Source organism: Lottia gigantea (genome assembly GCF_000327385.1).
Source record: "Lottia gigantea unplaced genomic scaffold LOTGIsca_20, whole genome shotgun sequence".
NCBI lineage: Eukaryota > Metazoa > Mollusca > Gastropoda > Lottiidae > Lottia > Lottia gigantea.
The window spans coordinates 2,242,745-2,267,445 of NW_008708401.1; the positions used below are offsets into that span (position 1 = coordinate 2,242,745).

Genomic DNA, 24,701 nt, shown 5'->3' on the forward strand with positions numbered 1-24,701 from the left:
TTGTTGTTACTGATGGCAATTTAAGCCAAATTCAGGATATTTTTGGTAGTTTGTTGTAAAAGGAAAGTTGTTCTAAGGTTATCAGTACTGTTTGAAGCTATTATACAAATTCACTTTTGAATAAATGGCAGTATTCAACCTAGTGTTGTCAGGATAGCACCTATAAAAGATCAACACTAACATAGGTCTAAATTGTATTACAATATATAAGCAGTAGTAAAATCAATATTAGGCTATAATAATGTATTACGAGAAAAATATTTAAAAGTTCAAGGGAGGTAATAAGTCATTGAATTATTTATTGCAAGCCGTTCTTACACTCTTTGGCATGTCTGTTCTGCACCTGATTGGGTTTATGAAAACGGATAATACATGAAGTGTGCAATAAGGGATATTTTCCAGAACAGCATTCTTTTTTCGTTTTCCAACTATCGAGGAGTCAGCAATTGAAAGATAATCTCTTCAATGTGTCTAAAAAAGTGGAATTCTGCTCTTTAAGTTGCCTATTGGTTCTGCCCTTCGCCAAGTGAGATCATAGAGGGGGATACAAGAACACACCACCTATCCGTAATCATTTTTTTTTTTTGCATATAAGTATTTTGATAATTAAAATAATATTGTAGTTTACATTCCTCGGTGTGAAATGAGTTATATCCCTTTGACCATTTATCTTGTTTGTTGCCGTTAGGTTTTCTTGTTTCTGTATCTTTCAATACCTAAAGTCTTTGAATGGCATTTAGCAATTGTGAGTACGATATATGTATAAATTTTAACAGGTTCTACCTGATGTAATGTATCAATAAACCATTTATCCCTCTTGTGTGTTCTTAATAATAAGCATTAATGTTTATATAGTTTGCCCACCACTTCTTCTCATTATGTGCCTGAGGACGACGGGGGAAACACGTCGAAACGTTGCATAAAACTTTAACCAGTGATTGTCGTTCCATAAAGCTGTGTCTATATATTTCAATACCTAATAAAAAACAAAACCTAACTAGCATTGAAATGAAACGCAGTTTTCAGTCCTCCGCCGGATTGGACTGGTGAAACTGGACACTGCCATACAATATGAATAAAGGAAATGTTCGCCTGGACAACGATTCTTGCCTAGGAAGTGGATAATCTGTAGCACGCGGAGATTTTGGTTCATTGTTCATTGTATTTACATCATTGACAGGAAGGGGCAGGGTTGGGCCGATTTTGTATCTAGCCTCTATCATTCAGATCACCTTTGTCTACGCATCTGCAATGGAAGATGACCTGAAACGGTTGCTTTAAATCTTTGCAATTGACCGAGTCTAGAATGGCTATTGAATCTGATAATCTAAGACTTGAAGATCGAATATACTGAATCCTAGTTATCTCCATTGAAAGAGTCTTAACACAAAATTCAGTGGTATGTCCAAGACTGGATTCTCGTAGTAGACAAGATAGGCTGGGCTTTTGTATCTAGCTTCTCATGGGAAGTAACAACACCAAAGCAGATTTTATATCATTTTAATAGATCAGTCACAAAATTAAAAGAAGCTACAGTTTCAGTTGTACTATGATCACAGGCAGTGAACCATTCTGACCATTTATCACAAGTCTGTTTTGAGTCAGTTGTAAAACATTGTGATTTTATATTATTAAAAAACGCTGTCTCGAGATCAGATATAATCTGAGATGGTGGTAACTGGTGAATACAGTTGTTGAACTTCTTCCAGCAATCACAAGAATACAGAGACCACGGTGTGTGATTAAATAACTTATATTTTATCTGCATGGCTGAAAGTATAAAAGGCATCCGTAAACTGTACAACATGGGCAGTGAACTGACTCAAACGATAGACAACTGTCGTGTTGAGATCTAAATAAGATAGCGCTGCCCCTCACAGACTCCAGGTTTGCTGGAATACATGAATCGCAAGTACAGTAGTAGGAAAAGGGGGCGAGTGACTGACACAAAATTGTCAAGAGAGGCTCGCGGCACCAGTCACACAATTAAAATAAATTTGAAACTGGTTGGAGGCAAGGCCGGACAAGCATCATATCCAGGCGTAGAAACATACCTGAAGTTATTGTATGTTTTTCTACATCTTGCACCTGTTAACAATACCATGTTACTATGTATATTAATTTGATACTTACGTGATATATGATCTTTACATGAATGTAATTTTTTACAACAATTGTTAATTTTCTTATTTTCTACTTCAACTGTTTTGTTAACCATAGCCTCGGGATTCGTCGAGCAATATGATGTACCTAATGTTTAGAAATGGCGAATTTACATATGGTATATGGAATAAGATAAGAAGGCGAATTCGGGAGGGGCGATATGAAAAGCGAAAAGGTGCGTTAAGAGGAAGGGCTGAAAAGATGAGGGATTAAATTATTTAAATGGGTTTATTTAAAGTTGATATGGAAAGACACCAATATATAGATTTCTTTACCAGATTGTAGTAGATTTGAAACCTTTAAAAACGCGTAAATGCGATGACAATCCATCTAATGCCAACCATATGCATTTTCCATATGATATGTGGCATAGTTTGATGAACGAATTTGATGAAAACAAATTACAATGGGATGGATTGAGAACAGATAGAACGCATTCTTTCAAACGGTTTCCATGCTGTCTTGAGGAACAATGCACCAACAAAATGTCAAGGACTAGTAGCAGCACCAATATTTCTAATCGAATAGTATCAGTATCGGTTTTTAGAAAGGTGAATATTATTTCCGTGTTCTCACCTGCGTATCCAACATGTATTTTAAGCCTTTCTTTAGTTTGCTTTACCAAGGGATCGGGATCGTTGGACTTTTTTCTTAACTATGAAATGGGAAGAAAGCAAAATCAAGTCGCTTTGAAATTAATTTATGAAACAAAATACTTCTCTGAAATTTCATGTCACAACATGCCGCTCTGAAATTAATTCATGTCACAACACACCGCTCTGAAATTTATTAATGTCACAACATGCCACTTTGAAATTTATTCATGTCACAACACACCGCTCTGAAATTTTATTAATGTCACAACATGCCGCTCTGAAATTTATTCATGTCACAACAAACCGCTCTGAAATTTATTCATGTCACAACACATCGCTCTGAAATTAATCCATGTCACAACATGCCGCTCTTAAATTTATTCATGTTACAACATGCCGCTCTGTAATTTATTCATGTTACGACACACCGCTCTGAAATTAATTCATGTCACATCATGCCGCTCTGAAATGAATCCATGTCACAACATGCCGCTCTAAAATTAATTTATATCACAACACGCCGTTCTGAAATTAATTCATATCACAACATGCCGCTCTGAAATTAATTCATGTCACATCATTTCGCTCTGAAATTAATTCATATCACAACATGCCGCTCTGAAATTTATTCATGTCACAACACGCCGCTCTGAAATTAATTCATATCACAACATGCCACTCTAAAATTAATTCATGTCACATCATGCCGCTCTGAAATTAATTCATGTTACATCATGCCGCTCTGAAATTAATCCATGTCACAACATGCCGCTCTGAAATTTTTCATGTTACATCATGCCGCTCTGAAATTAATCCATGTCACAACATGCCGCTCTGAAATTTTTCATGTTACAACATACCGCTTTGAAATTTATTTATGTCACAACATACCGCTCTGAAATTTATTCATGTCTCAACGTCCAGCTCTGAAATTTATCTCTGACTCAAAAACGTGTTATAATCCTTATTCGAAACGTATTTATATTTTATTCATTATTAGCTGAATATTGCATGCAATTCCGGGGTAGTGACATACAACAGAACATGTTATAAAACTAAAAGGGCAATAAAAGGACCGGTTCTTAATACTGGGCGTTTGATATAGGTTCAATATTTTTAATTTGTCTTCAGATGCACTGGAAATGTACTGACATCGCATAATTTTATTAAAAATATCTCTGAGAATTTCACTTTTGATTTCTATTTGTCTTTCCTATAATAATATATGGAGTCTCAAGAAACGACGAACCGTCTTTTTAACTTTCCAACGTGGATTAGAAGGCTCAAATTTAGATGGGGAGCTGTGAACATTATTGCTGATTAGCTTAACTGTTTCTGAGAATAAGGTACGATTGGTCAAAAGAATGGCAACTTGCTATATTTTTACACTTATTTTTTACTTGAACTTCTCTTGCTCGGCTTCATTCAAGGTCATAAACTTGTTTGTGTCTTGATTCCTGCAACCTCCCTCTGGGCAAGTTCTTGTGAAATTATGGACCATTAACAAAACTAAACCGCTTAAAGCAAAACATTAATAAAACCTCATTTAACATGTCTTTCATTTGTTTGTTAAGTACGCATACACCTGTCTCCTTTTTTGTCTTGTAAAAATCTTGAAAATTTATTAGTTTGGAAATTTGTCAAAGTGAAAGGAAGAATTTACTTGCTGAAAGCTTGTTTACAGTAATCAGATATAGTACATAGGATTAAAAAATACTTCTGTAGAAATTTTTTCTTTTTTCTTTACTTTGCTGAAAGTTCGGTTTTGGCTTGACTTATGTTAATTACAGTGTTTATTAAGCTTACGTTGTCAAAATTTATTGATTTATTGTTTCTAGTTTCTCCCATATTGCCTGACAACACATTTTGGAGAATGACACCAATAGTTGTTGAGATATTTCATTCGACAATCCTTGGCAATTTCCGTAAAGTTGAATCTGTTTTGGGTGATGAATGGAAGATTTTGTTATGTCTTCTTGGGCGAGACTCTTTACTCCCGAGATTGATCAAGTGATAGTAGTATTGCGACCTGAATGTATTCCCTTGCTTTACATCTTTAAACAGTGCCCCCCCCCCCTCCCCCTTACTAACAAGCTTAGAGATTCGGACAAAGGCAGTTAACTCCCCCCCCCCCCCCCTCGGATGTAAACCTGGCTTCGCCACTGTCTTTAAGGAAATAATTCTGACTATTACACTCGTTGGCTTGAATGACCAGAATCCATAAACATATCACGTGAATACATCATAATATTGACAATGGTTCGACAAACTATGGCTGCCATTCATTAACCGTTATATGATGCAGACGCTATCAGAACTCTCATGGTAGGCTGTTGGAGATTCTTTTGTTTGCCAATGATAGTTATGCCGATTTTTTATGTCCGTTTTATGTTGATGCTTTCACTTTCGTGAATGCCGATCAAAGTTATTCTTGAAAACAACAATCTTACGATGTCAAAACTTATCAACCTATTTTGTCTATAAATAGGATTTGCTTAATAAGTTGAACCAACCAAAAATCAATATAGGGTTGACTAAGGAAGAATGGTGATGTTCAACTTTTAGCGTGTTTTATATGCCAGAAACAGTAATCTATTTCTAGTAGAACAGGCAAAAAGAACAGCAGTTTTCAAAAGCGAACAAATGCGATCAGTCAACGCTGTAAGTGAAGCAATTTATAAACTTGAAAACAGGAGGAATTGTTCACAAATTAGCGGAGTAGAAAGTATGCTAAATATTATTTGATCACTAAAGTAGATTGTGGAACAACTCAACACCGACATTTCAATGTTTTATATACATTACTTAGAATATCTAGAAATAACTAGTTTACTAATTTACTTATTATGTAGAGCAAGGCCGATTAATTTACTTATTAAGTAGAGCAAGGCCGACAGTCACAGTTTGTAAAATTTCCGGAAATCAGTCGACCGGACGACCCCTTCTTACATGCCTTCATTTCCAATTCACTAAGATTTTCGAATGGTATCTCCGAGACGGAAACCTCAGACGAAATTGTTAAGCTAAGCTATCAGGAATACTATTACTATCTTACCGAGGAATTTGAGCCTTCCTATCAATGTGTATCCATAATATTATCGCGTTCTAAAGTTATTGACCATTCGCCGTTTCGAGAGACTTTACCATGTTGGATATCAGTTCAGTTCGTGGACAAATGCTGAATGAAGTGGACAAGAAAGAAACATCTATATATTTTGACATGTAACATATTTAATTCTGGCGATGCTTGTGCTGGATAAATTTAGCAACAATGGGTCATTCGAAGCATTGGTGAAGATCAATCGCTCGCAAGCCGTTCGACGTCATGTATTTTGCAATATACAGTACACCCGTAAGGTCCGTTTATGGTCAGTCGCCAATAGTATTTAATCTATCTTTAAAGACTATAAAGGAGCACCGGCCCAAAGACGAACAATTTGGCTAAATCTGTTAAATGCTGAATTTTGATCTGTGACGTAAACACGATAACTGTTGACAAGCAGAGCATTCCACTTTCTCTTGACACAAACGAAGAAGGAAGATGTCAAAACATCTCTTCCAACTGAAATATGTTAACACTAAATGCTGAATTTCATTCTCTATCTTTGTATTCAAAACTATTTAAGCTATGACTTACAGTAACGCTTCGAACAAATAGAAATGTGAGAACAGACTGTAAATAAATACATGAATTTTCTTTGTAAATAAATCAAAAGTTAAAATGAGAAAATTCAAAACTAATTAAGATACCAAGTGCTTCATTAAAATTACACGGGATAACCATCCAACTAATTCAAAGGATCGAGACTGGGGAAGCTTTTTGTATTAAACAGCATTTTAACATATCTTTTGAATGGTTTGGCAGTAAACGCCATAGATTTTTCTCTTTTATTTTGTATGATTTGGCAGTAATATGTTATTTTAGGTGGTAAATCTGTTCATTAAAATAATCAAGTCTTGTGTCATAAATTATATTCAATTCGGGATTCCCTGGTGTAAATTCAAGTGTCATTTCTTGAACATGCCAAATAACACTACATGAAACTAAGTCAAGGATAATAATCGTCTCTATTACAGCAGTATTCAGTCTGAACGATAGTTCTGGCATTTGTAACTTTCATTGTGACATTTATCAGTTCTTTCATAGGAGTTGTGTCATGTATCAAATTCTATGACAGTGTTTGTGACAGGGTAGTTGTGACACTGACATGTATAAAATTTTAAAACGGTAGTTGTGATATGTATCAATTCCTAAGTGGTACTTGAGAAACGGTATGTGCCTGAACCTCCCGCTTGAACTGCAGAAGGAAGCTCATGCATTGATAACATACCATTTTTCTTATAAACCTCTTGCACTGTCTTGCCATTCTCTTAATATCCATTGGTTGAATATCAGCCTCTGTATCTTTATTGGTTAAAGCCTGGAACAGAACCATCTATAATTATGAAGATTACATTAAAACAGGACAAAAATCTTCCCTTATACAAAATAGCAACCAATATTGCAGAAGTATCTGATTTACAAGACCGTGACATAATAGAGAAAAATGAGGCAAATGCCTTAAACACCGACCAAACCTTATATGTCTTTTTCTCAATTACCTATTCTCAAAACTACCCAGACATTGCTGTGCCTCATTTTAATTTGATTGAGCTGCAACTTTCTTTTTCATATTTCAGTCATTCTACGCTGAATTCTTAGATTATGTGGACTGAATTCTGTACTAGCCAGTTGTTTATGTCTCGTGGTGTTATACTGGTTATTGGTGAATCAAAGAAAAAACTTATTTCAGTTCTAACTTATTAAAAGCATATAAACTGCAGGAAATATTTAATGGCTCTGAAACGATGTATCTTAAGGGGAATCCGGAACGACATTATCAATGTATCTTCATGATATACAACTCCTATGGGAATGATATACTAAATTACTGAGCATTAGAAATGTATGATGGTTCTAGGGTATCTGCAGCTGATATCATGTAAAATTAGTCACGTGTGTTAATCTAATGGAAATATCTTAAATTCTACAGACGATAAAAGTTAATTTCTAAAGCAGTACATAAGTGGGTTATGGTGTTACTGGAGCACTTATACGAGACATCTTGCCAATTTGTCCGACATAATAAAAGTACGTACCATCAAGACTATTCTGTCAATCAAAAATCTCGTACAAAGAATGGCAAAATGGGAAGTAAATGTAATTTTGTAGTGAACTCCTCCGTAGAGAAGTACCATCAGGAGAAATCTACACTACAAGAAACTGATCTTTGTTAGTTAGAAAAGCATTTGTTACTTTTGGTAACGTTTAATTTTCCACAAAGGGTGGGAGTCGCTTTACATACTTCAGAGTTCAGCTATGAAGAGGTCGACAACCAGATTTTTCAGGTCGGCTAAATTCAGCAATTGATCACATTCTCCCAGATTCTGTCAGTTGTTAGCAAAAGTTGAAACTCCAGTTGATCTTAGATTCTGTCGGATCTGAGCCACCCTCAGTGAAGATTAAACTCATTTCATGTGCAAACCAGCTGATGCCGGACTTCATATTTTTAACAGGAAAATCAGTTGGTTTGAAATCTGCAATACTGCTTTGCTCACATGAACATGAACAATATTATCAGAAGTTCGATGGAAATTTATGTCAACGACCTGACATTTTTGCCATATTATTTTCTTTTCCAAAATTATATATAAAGCAGACATCATAATCTATGATATCTTAAATAAAACTGACCTCTTTAAAGATGTTAGCAGATACAGTCCCATTCACTGCTCTAATATCACAATCCAGTAGGTGGTTATCTTTGGTAAATGTACCAAAAACGACAGTACTTCCATCAGAATACACCTTATTAATGTATTCCTTATTGGTGTAGGTTAATATAACATTGTCGTCTAGTTTACATTGGGTCATAGTAATTAATAAAAATATACACATGGCATGGTATAAAAACTCTGAACACATTTTTTAAAGGGGAACAGCACACGATGAGAAACGTTATTCCTTCGTTTGACTTATCACAAATGATTTCTGTAATCTGACTATGAATTGCTTCTTAACGCAAAGAAAAATTTACTATGCAAACTACGACTGTCGAAATCCCCCAATTTCTTATCAGTGACATGTGATCTTGATTTACAATCTGTCTTAAACCCAAGATTGAATCAATGAATTTACTGTATTGCTGAAGACAAGTTCTTTAGGTACAACGGGCTTCGCTTCAAAATGGAATGCGAATAAGTGAGTGGTCAACTGTTGTACTTTTTACTGTTAATGTTATTTGACGTTTAAATGAAGGATTTGATGTGTTGATGTCGGATTTGTGTCTTTGTGTTTAAGAACTGATAAACATGTGTTCTGTTCCCGTAACATACAAATAAATTCAAGAGTCTTATCACCCTTTTCCCATTATTGTATCTAATTAAATAAGAATTATTTTATTATTTTCTTGGCAATACCATCTAATGAAGTTCAGGGTTAATTTGTTCTGGAATTAAAATAACAATTCGCACCTCGAGCGTAACCTAATTGGTTACAATAACAATTTACAAAGGTACAAAACATTTCAAATATTAAAATATCAATTTAAAACCTACCAAAATTTACATAAGTTCTACCGAAGGGTTAATGGAATATCTACAGGAGCATATCCCTTCAAAACTTGCATTTCATAATAACTTTGTTAAACGACACAATATGAATAGAATTGTATATAATGAAAGTATTGTTGTCATGTATTGTGTGGTTTTTCAATCGACACACATTTGTAGGTTAAATAAGTCAGCGATATACTTAATTTTAAAATGTATTGAGTGCATTTTAGAACATAATTCATTAACGATGCTACGTAACAGGGGCTTGTCCTGGTTTCGGACGGAGAGGGTGACCTTCCGAAAACTTGCAGAACTACGATGGTATAATATTGACAACTGTAGGAAAATAAGGGTGAAATATAATTTTAAATAAGTAGACCAACAAAAATTCATTGCCTACATGGGTTTATGTGCGCGTTCTATTAGTCCTCTCCTCATCGTAAACATTTGATGTTTTTCCTATTTGTACCTGCAATTTGATTTATGACAATATGCAATGTATTTTCTATGGCGAATTACAATAGATGTGCTGTTCCTATTCATCAATCCAATTCTATCTAACGTATTATACTATTGATGTGCTATTTGTCCCACCACTTTGTTTTAGTATATAGTTTATGTCCCTAATTGGTTCCGTGACATCATGTAATTGGTGTATTGTACCTATTAGTCTCCACGGTTACATCCACTACATGATCACCTTTTATGCAATGTAACTGTACCAGTCAATAACTCAGTCATAGCACATGGCCCTAATGATCTTTTAATGTACCATGAATAAGTTTAATTCTTTACACCATATTTTTTATCAATACGACCTTTCTAGTCTAATGCAAATGTGGGTTAGTAGGTAAAATTCATTTATTGACATCTGTCCTTATTAAACGGTACTTTGTAGAAATAAACCAAGTACAGTGTACTGACGAATAACGATCCGAACCGCAAAACGAAATCCGAAATTCAAATCAACATTTTGGCGAAATATTGGTAACAGCTAGTGAACGTTTCACACGAGGAAGTATATCATTCATAGGTGAGTAATTATTGCAGTATGAAAAGTGGTATCAGGTGTCTAGAAGAGTAAGTATACCCTGGCTGGCGCAACACCCGTATTAACTGTTCAATATACACAACAAACACTACAAATAGGAACGCACCAACAAAGAAAAATATCGGCTTGACGACTTGGCCGATGAATTTATATATACTAAGTTAATTTAAATTAAAAGTTAAATTTTGCAATCCTAATGCATCGTTGAAGAGTCTTGAACATTCCGCATTTCAGTAACCTTAACACGAATAACACCATGTTCCGTTCCGTCGCCTTATGTCTCACTTTCAGAATTTCACGTTTTGCCGTCAAAATTGTAGATATCCATGGAAATCGTCGTATTTGGTACTCAAAATTTGTAAACATGTGCAAGCAACGAGGATTGTTAATAAATTGGTAGACTCATAAACATATAGTATTATCTTGCGCTGCACATTACACACATAAAACCAAAATTAAGGCAAAAATTTATGTGCATTAAAATTCATCAAACTTATTTATCAAGATGTTGCAAGCATTAACAAGAATCTGAAATTATGATTATAGTGTATTTCTAGAGCAGACTTGAAGAATTGCACTTTTACGGTTGAACTTTAATGATTCCAAAATCTGGTACCTTCATTAACACCCTTTCTAACAAGGTGGTTAATTATCCATTTTTCAGTCTGAGTTTTAGAAACATCGAAAATATGCACAAAATAGTTCCACGAGATTGACTAAGTTAACGCCACTATAATGATCTTAATTTTACATTGATTTGACCTAGTGGGTTTTTGTTTGGTAATCGAGTTTGTATTATGTAAACTTTAGGGATGAATAGACTGGTGCAGTAGAAATGAACATTCTCTGCATGTTCTTTGAAATTCCTCTGTATTCGCCACTGGAAGCATTTGGATCCGTTCTTAATTGTGATCAATCCGAATATTTTGCTGCTCGACTTAAGTTAGAATTTTTTACATAAATTTAAATGATACAGCTTAAATGACTATACGGTATATAAAAAGTGAAAATTCCAATATCATCAACGATGTGGGTTATATAAGGTTTCTGAACAGTTTACTGGTTTGTTGTTTGGTGTGGTATCATGAGAACAAACTGCAATTTAGAAGTCAATGTTTCACTTTACGAAAGCATTGATTGTAAAATTTGATTAGCAATTTAAAACACCAAATTACAGTTTTTGCTGATCAACTTTAATTTTGATTCTTTTTTCATCATTAGGCAGTCATAGACTTCATATCGATCTTGCCAATGATGATAGTTCCTTAGGGTATAGAGACTGTCGAGAGTTGTCATACCTTTATAACTTTCGCAGAAGATTTTCCCGATAAATATACCATTTTATTTCATTCTCGAAACTCTATGATAAATGCTTAAATTGAACTCTGGTAAGTGAAGAACAGTTTTAGTACTTGTGATAAGAGTAAACCTATATTAAAGGTATGATAATAGTAAGTGTTACATAAGAATTCTGTACAATCTGTGTATCTCATCTGTAAGATTCTCTATAACAATGTTATGTATTAGTATATATTATTAGGTTTAGGAATTAGGTAAGAGACAATGTTATGTATTAGTATATATTATTAGGTTTAGATAATAAAATACAATATAAATCAAATTTGTCAATGCCTTGTTGACGTATCCCTCTATTTTCAGACATTATTAACGTTATTATTTCGTTGCAGAAAAAAAGCGGTCAGGAAGATTTCTTCGCAGGCGAACAAGTTACAAGAAAAGTGCAATATTGTAATCATTTTCTTCATCTTCACTTCTGTGAATGGCGGTTCACGTTTTGGGTTTTGGGAAGGGAGGGTTTGGCTTCATCCAATGAGTTCGTCTCAATAGTTCAATGACACTTTGGAGCTTCATTGACAATGACATAGCTCTAATAAGTTTCACGATGTATATGGATAGACTTATCCCCAAAATAACCCCATAATACTTTCAGGTTTTTCAAACCGGTTCACCCCCCTGTCAGTGATGCAGGTAAGGGGGTTGACATGGAAAAATATAATGGACAATATAAGCCTAGGCCTCGTGTTCTAACGATTGTGCACTATAAAGACCCCTCGACATTTGAAAAATAAAAGAGCAAGCCAAGGCCAGTCCCTAGGCAAAATTTCTCTTAATGTACTCTGTATGGCATTGCCCTTCCTCATAAGCCCACATGGTGCAGAAAAGTAGGACGTAAACTCCATTCATTTCATTTTTTCCAGTATTCCAAATTGTGCTTCTAAGGATGTTTGTATGTTAATAACGACTAAAATAAGATTTTGGTAACTCTATACCATTGTGCAATAACGGAAAATAATTGACTAATTTGAACTTTACTATCGCCGTTTCCTTCCTCCCACAAGTGTTTCTTTTAGACCACCTTTTAATTTTGTAAATCAAGACGTTAAACATCCAATTTCCATTAAGTCAATATTGTGATGCCCTTGGCAAGCAATTGGTGAAAAACTAATTCATCATTAAAGTATTTCATAGCCGAAGAAGCGCCAAGAATAATATAAACTGGAGATAAAAATAGATAGTGTTATCTGTGAGTTTGTTAATATTTTAATTAAAACACGAGAATAGGTATGGGGAAAAAGAGACTCCCTGTAGACAATCTTATATCGTCTTTCAAAGTATTCGTGTTAAGTGGATATACAGATTCGTAAGGAATTAAAAGTTTTTTTACTCAAATCATTATTTCAATATTATGCATATCATTTTTGTAGATCGTGTGTGAGTGTGATTACAGAGGTATTCTTACAGAAATAACTTAAGACAATGGCTATACTGAAAATACATACAGAAACCAGAACCAAATGGCTTAAAACGGGCTTTTTTTTAAGCAATTTCCAATGCTTTTTCAACATCACTTTTGAAACGTTGACCACCAAGCCTTATGGAAAGGGAAAATGCCTATCACCGGTATTAGAATTCCTATTAGAATTGCAGAATTGATTTGGCCAGAATTTGCACTGTTATGAATGATTTCGGGTTTCGTCAAGGCCGACGAACATTTACCGATTTTTTGACGTAACGCCGTACAATATTTCGACGGAGTCAAATTATCGGGACGTACATTTAGCGCACACTTTTTTCGGGCTACCGTAAACAGTTTGTCATCCACAAGTGAGCACGTGATACGAACATGGAATTCTATTGGTTGACCTTTAACTAGCCTCCAAGGCACGTCAGGATGTCTTTCGGTCAAACATGCCAAATGTCTCTCTCCCGCCCCCCCTCCCCCCCTCTCCCTGATTTTCTCTTAGGGCTGTCGTAGACCAACGCACACTGGCCGATTTTTCGACTCCGATGGCAAGTGTGCGGCAGCCTTTATCGTTTATTTTAAGTTCTTGTTTCAGCTGTAAACATGCAAGAATAAAATCCCATAATCGTAGTCCTTACTTCTAGCAGGCTCAAGAATTAAGAGTGAAACATGAGAGGACAATTCGTTTATAAAAATAATAGCAACATAACCATCCGAGCTACTAAAGGTTGTTGCATCATCTGTAACTATATCCTTGCCACCTCAGGTACAGGGTTTCAAACCAGCGCATATCCAAGTATGTTATTAATACTGAATAATCAAATACCTGCAATCAACAAAGTTTTAATTATATTTGTATAATCCAAATTATCTTGACCAAGACGCCATAGTCACATTCTACAGGTCTATATTTCATGAAAATGTATAGTAGTAATTTGCTCTGCCATATTATCAACCAGCAGATTTTATCATTATACAAACCGTGTTCTCTTCATATCGTTCCATTTCTTGGCATTGTCATTCTTAACTCCATTGATACGAATTGCATTTTTGTCTGAGGGCAATACCCTTGTGATTTATGTGATATGCATCGACAATCTGAGTCGAGCTGTGCCAAAATACACTCTTATCACATTCACGTATTCCGTTATATTCACAAATTCGTGTATACATAGCCTACTTACCTTCAAACACGAGCTTCGCAATCATTGCTTTGAACATTTTGACACTCCCTACTGTCAAACTCTTACTTGTATTCTTGTGAAGCATCCTTTCTCCCAAATACCGAACTGTGAGTGTGAATCAGTCAGGACCTTGACACACCCACTGCCAACTTGATTTCAAAGATGCTTACACTCGCTATACCTTGACTATCATACTCCTCTTTCATTTGAGTTGCTTTTCCCAATTGTAATCATTGTACCATCACCGACCCTACACCCATTCACAGATGTGTTACATCAGCTGTATCTTGCATGTTGCTTCTCTCCCCCTCTTTGAATGTTACACTTGTGGTTTCTTTCCTGTCATCAGTCACTTTCATACCCTTGCCACCAATGGGCCCAGTCTCCTCTCACCAAAGTTACCCTAGCTATACTTTTCGTCTGATCGCCTGTTGTCAATCACTTTTAAGGCCTTTCCACAATCTGGTGCCACCCATGAACTTCATGTTCTTGTCACTTTCAGCCATGATGACCCTGACATACATCCATCATAACAAATCATCATAACCAGAAAGAAAAGACAACAGGGGTATTTCAACTTTTATTTTCTATCAGCGAATTAACATAATACGATCTACTAACTAGCAAATATCAATTTTAAAATTGTACAAAATACATTTAATATAACAACAGTATTTACAATATAACAACAGAATAATAATATTTATATTACACGTATATTTTTAGAGGCAATCCAAATATAATTTACAACAGGTGACTCTAATCATCTAAAATAACTCAATACTACCGTTTTGTTCAGTAAATGAACATGAAAAGATGCAGTTTTCGAGGAACACATTAGAAAAAAAAAGTCAGCTCAAGTCTGATCTAAGTAAAAATGGCACAGGAGGGCAGTGTACAGAATAGCGTTTCTGGTTCTTTAAGTTAAGAAAGACCTCATATTCTTTTCAAAAAAAGAAATTTTTTTTTAGAAATTTAACGCTTAGTAAGGAAAGTATTTAAACTTCTCGTCTTAAAGAAGGGTATTCTAAAAGGACCAAATTTCAAAGCTATGTACAAATTCTATATATTTCACCGGAATTACATTGACCTATTCAGCTACCTATATAACTAAAAATAATTTGTAATTAATTTATGTCATACTATGTAATAAATATTGTTATTGTAATATTGTACATAGCGCTTGGCCTGGACTAAGGTTTAACCAGAACTGGCTCTTTGCTACTGTATGTATATCAGTAAGCATAGTTAAGCATGCTAAGCATAACAATAATTACCTAACCTACCTAAATGCTCAACAAACAATATGGTATAACTTGTTTGATTTATCCATGATATATGTATCTAGCATAAATAAAAATTATGTACAAGGTAAGTCACATGTTATGATAGTACAGATATCAAAGGCTTTGGTAACAGAAATAGTTCGTAATCGTTTCGATATCCGAGTGTTATCAAATGAAAAGTTTCAACATGTAATTGGTAGACACTACTTCATGCATGCACTATTTGATAACTGTCTGAGGGTTAGGGTGTCCCTAGCCAAAAAGCCTCAGTCATATTTGAGAGATGAACGTCGTAACAGGGACAAGGGTGCTTGACTAATCAGACCATTGTGAATAATTTTTAAAAATCTCATATGAATTATGTACAATATATACAAAGCCGTTCAAACAAAATAGAGAAGCTAGCAGTATAGTTTGAAGCACTCGATTCAGCATTTAAATGTAGTACAGATTACAAAATATAAAAAGCAACTAAATTACTAAACGGTAAAAAAGTTTTGCCTGAATGTTCAAAATAATATCAACAAAACCTAAATAATATAAGTTCGGCAATCTTAACAATTTAATAACAGTATTTAGTTTTAGCGACCAATGTGAAGGTACGAACTGTTAACAAACGTGTAGTCTTCGAAGTCAAATGGTATGAAGCATAGCACTAGTATGTATGCTTGGAACGCTGTAAGAACTCTTCAGAACTGATGCCGAACTATCCTGTACACAAATGATATACCGGTTTGCATACGGGTTTACAAAAGCAGGAATGACGTTTCAGTGTCCTTATGCCTGCTCTCGTAGCGATGTTGGTAAATTCTAGGTTCACACATTTCTAAATCATCAGCGAAGTAGCAGTTGAAAAGCGGTAATGTTCTCTGTATAGTTTTTAATAATGCAGTCCTGTTTATAGTGTCATGTCAGAAATAGATTTGTCTCAATTCTTTTAGCACCACTATATTGCACATGCCCGTCTCAAACGAATATCTCCTTCCACATCCCATACACCGGACATAGCCTTCTTCTTCGATTGTATTCTTTGGTTAGCGTCTTTGGATTATAAAGCACTTTCGGATGTTCATGTTCTATGTTCATAGCACTATTTAGATAAAATTATACTAGCACTTTTTGTAAGGGGATTAGGCGACATCTTCTTTGCACAGCTTAGCATCATCAATATGGCTTGGTGTACAAACGGATACTGATACACAAATACGTTATCATATTGGCGAAACAGTTTTTATTGTAACAACCTTTTAAAAAGTATTCTTATCAGCATTGTGTTTTGTTATATATCGGCCTTTTCTTGGGAAAACGTAACACACTAAGAGATTCAGCCACGCTTGGCCTAATAAAATTGAAAATAGTCACAGCAAAGATGTCAGCTATTCAGTGTTGGTTTATATACCGGTGATGGGATGACCATTATTCAGGTTAATTCCTGGTCCCCCAATATACAACATTCTCTCTCTATCACAGATAATCTCATACATCATGCTTATTTCTTACAGTTCTGAAAATAGAATATATGTCAGATGATGCAGCTTCAATGAACAGATTGTGCAATCGATAATTATCACAGATCTGTTTGGAACAAGCAAGCAAATTCTCAAATTCAAGTATGCCTAAAGAATGGACACTAGCATCTGTAAAGACTGTGTCGCGCGATCGCTGCAATTTTATTAGCAATTCGGTGACAATTATCAAAAAAGAGTATCATACACTTACCGTCACAAAGCATATCAATAAGCTCTGTTTTTAGAGTTTTCAGCTGATCATAATTTTCTACTCGTAAAAAGTGTTGCTGAGTCGGTGCATCACACATCATTTCCATCTCTTTCTGAACTTTATCATTCCCCACGGCCACCACATACACCTCTACTCCTCGAATCCGGGCAAATCTTGCCTCTCGTAAAGCTTTTAATGGCTGTTCTAGGTTACCATCAACCACTACTACAGCTACCTTCTTAGCATCTTTACGAGCACCTTGACTCGACCTGAAGGAGTTTCTCCTCATGGTTTTCAGTAGCTTGGTGATATCGGTTCCTCTCTTCTCCGTTAAAGCGTTCATTAATTCATGTTGGTTTCTATGAGCTCCTAGTGAAAAACCTTCGTTTCCTGGTTCACATTCTGCTGACATAAGTCCAACTTGTATGTTATCTTTATCAATATCCACTGCTTTGCTCACTGATTTTACAAACTCTAAACTTTTCTTGGTGTTAGTTCTACCAGCGTTAACACTATCCAATATAAACATTAAATCGGCTTGCTGTCTGAATCCACAAGCTGAAATGCAAGAGATGTCTTATAGAATTGCAGCCACTTATTGGCATTGGGTAATAATTGAGCAATGAAGTGTGGTTCTCGCTTCATCGCCCCAATGGATCAACTGGATACTTATCAAATATATAAGGAAAAATGATGACGAGCCTACATGCACACATCTGGTAGTCATAACGTTATTTCAGTGGCAAATGGCAGATCAACAGAACATCTGCAAAACATCAGCCAGATAACCCTTCAGCAACCACTTGTTTGATACACCTGGGGTTGTTGTTTTGTAGTATGTGTCAGCTGTTAGCTCTGTTGATGACTTCACGAACTATCTAGATGTTTCAGTATGATATCAAGTATCAAGCGATTTAGATTAGATACACCGTATATGCCATAATCATACATTACAATATTTCCTGAAATCCGTATTATCAAGTTATGTCAAAAAGGGTCGTGGCTAACATAGACTAGTAGGTACTGAAGATATTATAATTAATTGTACTTACGTTGATCAGATACTGGTCTTTCAGCAATTTTCGCTGAAAATATAAATTTTCATTTTAAATACAAAGTTCCTTAAATATTATATACATGCTCACCACAACGTGTGACAGGATATGACGTAATATAATATGCTGTCAGCAAGCTAGAATAGAATTTGTTCGAACTGTTTACCACAAAAAGCTCAAATTGTTCTGATCTTGCTGAAAGACGCGAACTTCACAGGCAATGACCGGCTTACGGTACAACGACCAACGAAGCAAAAGTCAATTCTAGAAGATCATAATGCGGAGTAAAAGAAACTGTAAAAGAAACTTACATCTGCACGCCTCAACAACAGTATCATTAATTAAAGCATCCAGCTCATCAAAAGTATCAATAATAAATCCACGGTTGCTATTATTATTATCTTTAGCGATGACTTCCATTTCTTGTTGTTCTATACCACTACCAACACCAATAGAGATTAACGTTAAACCAGCCTTTCGAGCTTCGTTAGCTTCTTTCTTAGTTCTATGAAGATTCCTTGACTTGGTACCAGCAATAATCACACCAACCTGAGCTGTGTTGTTTCTACTGACACTTCTTCTGAAACTCTTGGTTCGAACATATCTGGAATAGTAATTGGAATATGGTTAAATTGCCATCTACTAAGACATTTTTTGTTGAAACCCTCTAAGAAATCTCTGTCCTTTTTTGTGGACAGAGCAAAGAACTAATTTTCAGTTACACCTGTACGAAGTTTGTACATAGCTTTACATCAGGCACTCACTGGTTCCTGATACTGATCAACTAGGATGCCAACGGGATAATTCGCAATTTAAAGACTGTTTGTGGAGAAGGTAGCATTCGATTCTATTACATACTATTGGCGATTAATAAAAGGGTGTCCATGGATTCTGAATGTACATTATTGACACCTGAATACACTCAAATTATCAAATTGACTAATCTGTGTTCGTTATTTTATCAATACCAATATCAAAATATGAAATATTTATAATGTTAATTTATTATATTGCTGACGTCAAGCTGGTCAAAAACCGATCAAACACGACTCGGTCTTATAATACACCACTCAAGTAATAAAAGCCTAAATAGAAAACCAAACGTCAAACCATATCACAATTCACACAATATTAGTATTCTGGACAAGTAAGGTAGTGGTCATCTCTGTCAAGACCAATTATATGAAATTGGTAGTTAAGTGGGTCAAGAGGTCTAGTCCATTATATTGGTATGTAGTGATATAGTAACAGTTCGACCTGAAGAAGATAACGGGTTGAGAGGTGAATACTCTGGTGTGTACCTAGTGACCAATACCTATTACTGAGTAATATACAACACCGTTCATCTATCAATATCATAGCGGGTAATTTTGACAAACTCAATTCCATTCCTGATACAGTTACATAGTTTCTGCAGGAAGTGTTCCCACTTATTTTGATCAGCAACAATTGATCTCCTTGGTCATGCAATCAATTTCAGCAAGTTATCAGCAACATTAATCCGAATCTTGCTTTTAATTTTTCGTACAAGTAATTTGATATAATAATAATTATATAAAAACTTGATCAAATTTTGTGAAATACCACCCTTTTACGGCACAAGTAATGAGGATTATTCAAATTGATCAGAAGCCAAAACTCTTAAGCATACCTTTCCTTGTATAATGAAATGATGAATTGCACCTTTTTATAAAAAGCGCTCAGTATATGACAGCTTTTGTCATTAAAATATTATGATAAATATAGCACCTCTAACTAATGAAAGTGGTTTGTACTAAGGATGTAGGGTGTGCCGCGAGATACTTAATTATGAGTTGCTATAATACTTCGGTATAACTTTTCTCTGAAACATAAGTATATGATAATGACTTCATCTTAAAAAGTTCTGTTGTTTATTAATCAACATTGAGGTACACTGTAAATAATTCTGCTGTAAATAAACAGGTAATTTTGGGCAGCCTTGTTGCTCAAAACCTAACGACTATCATCTGTTCCATACAGGCAAAACAAACAACGGTTAAAGTTCCAAAATATATTTTAAAACTTTGTTACTCTCTGTGACTAGGCTAAAACTTGATTGAATTAAAGAGCTGGATCTTGGGAACAAATTAAGTTAAACTTTTCATCATCGTATGGAATCAGCCTAAGCGCGGTATTTGCCAATAACTTAACAGTAATGATTTTTTTATTCATATATTGTCATCATATTCTTCGTATATTTTACAGAGAATTCTAACAGTGTAAATAAATGAATATATTAATGAAGCCTGACGTATGGTAAACGTTGAAGATATGTTAGAAATATCTATGTCTTTGATGTACCATGTTACGATGTTGTTTATAGGTGTATTTAGATGATGGATTGCTACCAGACCCACGGTTGTTGATCTCCGTGGCGATATTGTCCAGTTTCTCTCGTATGTTTACTGATATATTAGAATATTTAATTAACATGCCCGAAATTTAATATACTATTTCCGCATGACTTGAAACAAAAAAACTTAAGAAATTCCTACATATTACTAGGATATTAATGTAAAAGAATATTACCTTTCTAGAATGGACAAAAAACTTGGTCGACAAGTGTATATATTCATCAGCTGGACTTACCAGGTGTCATGACTAAAGAACAGAATCTCTATATAAGACGAAATATCCATAAACACACTTCCTAGCATGTTTCAAACTTTAATGAATTATAACTTAGCTTTATCAATTTATTGGATTATAGCGAGATTCTTTTGCATAGTTATGACACCAGGTAAGTCCATTGATGAACAAAGATTTTAACCAAATTTAAAAATTCCATTTGTCTGGTCATCCTAAGAGGTAATGTACCTTTAATACTCTGAATCTTGCTGATTTTGTCTAGTCTCTATTAGCGTTTAATGATAGAAGTCTACTAGACCCGACGCTTTTTATGATTTTCCTCTGGTCCTTGTGAAAGACTACCGATAATAATGCAGTTCAACAAGACACATCAACTTTATCAGACATTTGAATGAATGTTACATCCAACTGCACGTTTCGTGGTTAAAAAAATCAACTCTACAATGTATTTAATGACATAGTAAAATTTGTTCAAGAAAGATATTTTGTTTATTTCGTCTTTTTGTGGTTTATTTGTGAAATGTATTCAATTTTATCTTTAGTTTCAAATATTACCAGCCCAAAATATGTAGATCTAAGGTAGACTTGTATTCATACATATCCCTAATGTAAAGTTCAAAAACCGCATAGAAATATGCATATCGTTTAGGATCAAGTCGTTAATTCTTATCTACCGAGAACAGGTAACTGTAAATTGCAATAGGAATTTAGGAATTTAGTTATTATCTGAATTGTTGAAACAAGGTGTAAAATGTATGATGGAGATAACAATTGTATATTCAGGAATTAAAAAAATAATGGTAAGAATGTTGATGAATTCAATGTTAAGGAAGACAAATATACAATCGCAGAGGAATCAACAATTCGGGAAAGAACTTTAAAATTGCATCTTTTCTTGCATTTCCTTGTACCGCAATTTTTTTTATCTAAACATTATTGAATAAAATCGAATTACGATAAAATGTTCACTTGGGTTGCTTTTCGTTCACAACCGCCGAAGTTTTCATTTAGAGAGATATTAATCTGATGAAGTCATTTGCCTGATTTTGGTCGGTGAGCGAAGGTGTGGTAACCCTTAATAAGTCATATTTTATTACGTGAATGCTGTTCCGCAACAGATTCCTGATTCGGACCACAGAAAACTTCCATTCTATCCCTATCGTCGTTAGCATATGTATCCGTTAGAGCCATAAGAAAAACTTCGGTAGCTTCAAGCAACAATGCCTTCATCTTACCTGATAGCATTGTCAATTCTAGTTCCACCAGCAGTTCGTCGTGCAGTTATAATACGATTTAACAGTGGTTTCATCTTGGTGTAGTCATTCAAATCAAATTGATGTAAAACTTGGTCAGCATAAACTATTAATCCAACTCTGGTCTTGTTCTTACTAATATCCATTCTTCTAGCCACTTCCCTTACAAACCGGATCTGACGCCAGTAGTCGTTACGAGAAATATCGTTAGATGAATCGATAGCGAATACAATATCCATTGTCTTTTCTCGGCATTCTGAAATGAAAATAAATGTATCTGTTTAGAAAGTATCACAGTGTATCCTAATTCGAAAAATTAATTATGGCTCCGAAGGGGGTTTTACTTTCATTACATTTGTGTAATACACCAAAGCAAATGACTTCAGTATGACAACAGTATTGCCATCGCGAGTTGGATAAGTCTCTAACGGAAGGGTTTTGAGATCAATTTTGAGAAGCTTTTGTTGAATTTCTCCATTACTAGTGTAGGGTTTATATCGGAATTTGGGATGTAGGGTGTAAATCCTCATTTCATTTATTCACGCGTTCTTTCATTTATATAGCACACAAGGTAACCTAAAAACCTACATCATGTTTATTCAATAGGTTAAATATCTATTTATACAACAGCCCTTTTTACCTGCATTTAAATTGCTGTCAATGATGTCAAGTTTACATTGAATAAATCCTATTCGCATAGCTAAAGGAAGCTTTCGTCTATTCAACACACTTGAACATTGACACGTCTTATTGCAAATATTTTCACTATCTATTATGGAATGTGGCCATTAACCGATATTCAGATTTGAAAAAAACCCATGTTACACATATTTTGTGGTTGGCAAACGATTTTATGCAATAAAAATAATAAAGCTATACTGGGAACACAAGTTTTAAAAAAGCAGTTGACTAACCATCAAGTCCAGAGCTTATTGCATGATCAGAAGGTCTAACTTCGATACAGTAATTTGCCCAAGCTGTGAGACTTAACATTCGATTTCAGCTTAACGATAAGCAAGACCAAGGGTATTAATTAGCGGTAATTTTCATTGCGTTCTGCATGACGTTGTCCGTCCTCAATAGCTACAACTCACCACAAATTAGAACGTAACGCTCTTAAGGTTACCTTAAAACAGGATCACATTTCTTCAGTAGGGTTTATCTCCTACGCAATTGTAAAAATAAATAGTATTTAGTTGAAATTTCTGGGTATCGTCTATTTATATAATGTTTAAATTTGCCCACTCAAAACCGAAAAGGTGGGTGTTTTGGTACGGGTAATTGTATAGAATGTGTTGACATCTAAATGATTTTATTTTAAAAAGGATAGAATTTCTACAAGATAAAACTAGTTTAATGTGTCTAGGTGTAAAAGTGATACGGTATCTTAAACCTGTCATTTTCAAATCTTTCAATTAGAAATTTGTCATTTTTATAACTTACGTACACTTGTGTAATGTCTATACCTAGATATATAACAATTGATTGCGATAAAGAATGTAGTCAGACTGTTTTAATCTACTGGATTCGTTAATCCCAGATCTGATTTGACGAGATTGGGGGCTAATTCAAGATGATTAATAATGACAGATTCGCCTTGGTTTCAGAATTGGGAATATAGATAAGTAAATCAGTAATAGTGTTCAAAGCTCGCCGGCGAAATTTGAGCCTTCAAATCCATATGTGTCCAAAATTATTCGTTTTAGAAAGTAGAAAAGACATATACAGAAATAGAAAGAGAAATTCCTAGTTTCACGTATTTTTGAAGGAATTATTTCTAGTACTTCTGAAGGCTATTTATATTCAAGACCCAAAAAAAAAACCCTAAAATGGCGAACCTGTCCAGTTAATCCAGTAGGAAGGTGTCCTGGATGGTTTTGCGCAACCTGTTTTCAGAAATCAATTTTCAGTGAACATTTCAAATATAAACGGATAAATTTCATCTGAATATACATTTTAATTAATCTGTAGACTATCCGTGGAATTCTTTTACTGAGTTATATTCAAGTGTACACTGTAAGTTTTTGTCTGCGTTTATTCTTTTTGTGTGTTTGTGGTAACAATATGTGAACGAGTACTTTAAATCAAGATAATTTATCGCTAAATCTTGTAGAAAATCGACATTTAATTTACTTTTGATTTTTTTTTAATTTTACCAGATTTTACAATGTAACCATTCAAAGGTAATTTTACCACAAAAACACTTCTAATGAATTTATAATGCCCAATATCATATATAGGTAATAAAACTGCAGTTTTGAAAAATTGGAAAATGATATTGTATGTCGTTTCAGGAGAAATTGTAATTGCTTTTTGAGGTGTAACAATGTTCCCTTTGTTACTTCTTTTCAATAGGGCGACTATAATTGTTCTTGAACTGCGGGGGACTAAAAGTAACGTATACGCACAAGTGCAATTATGTTAAT

The 24,701-nt window shown here is 34.6% G+C and overlaps 2 protein-coding genes across 2 annotated transcripts; both read right to left on the bottom strand.

The window, feature by feature from the left end:
* Positions 1-1,495: 1,495 nt before the first annotated feature.
* Positions 1,496-8,724, bottom strand: LOTGIDRAFT_159436 (hypothetical protein; the record flags this gene model as incomplete). The annotated part of the gene is made up of 5 exons (XM_009053749.1): positions 1,496-1,770; positions 2,055-2,088; positions 6,397-6,432; positions 7,091-7,180; positions 8,494-8,724. 5 exons carry the CDS (start codon positions 8,722-8,724, stop codon positions 1,496-1,498), a joined length of 666 nt encoding a protein of 221 aa, XP_009051997.1.
* Positions 8,725-14,919: 6,195 nt separating this feature from the next.
* LOTGIDRAFT_231577 (hypothetical protein) lies at positions 14,920-22,973 on the bottom strand (the record flags this gene model as incomplete). The annotated part of the gene is made up of 6 exons (XM_009053750.1): positions 14,920-17,142; positions 17,358-17,915; positions 18,410-18,442; positions 18,724-19,016; positions 22,258-22,531; positions 22,916-22,973. 6 exons carry the CDS (start codon positions 22,971-22,973, stop codon positions 17,135-17,137), a joined length of 1,224 nt encoding a protein of 407 aa, XP_009051998.1. The 3' UTR covers positions 14,920-17,134.
* Between the last annotated feature and the right edge of the window lie 1,728 nt (positions 22,974-24,701).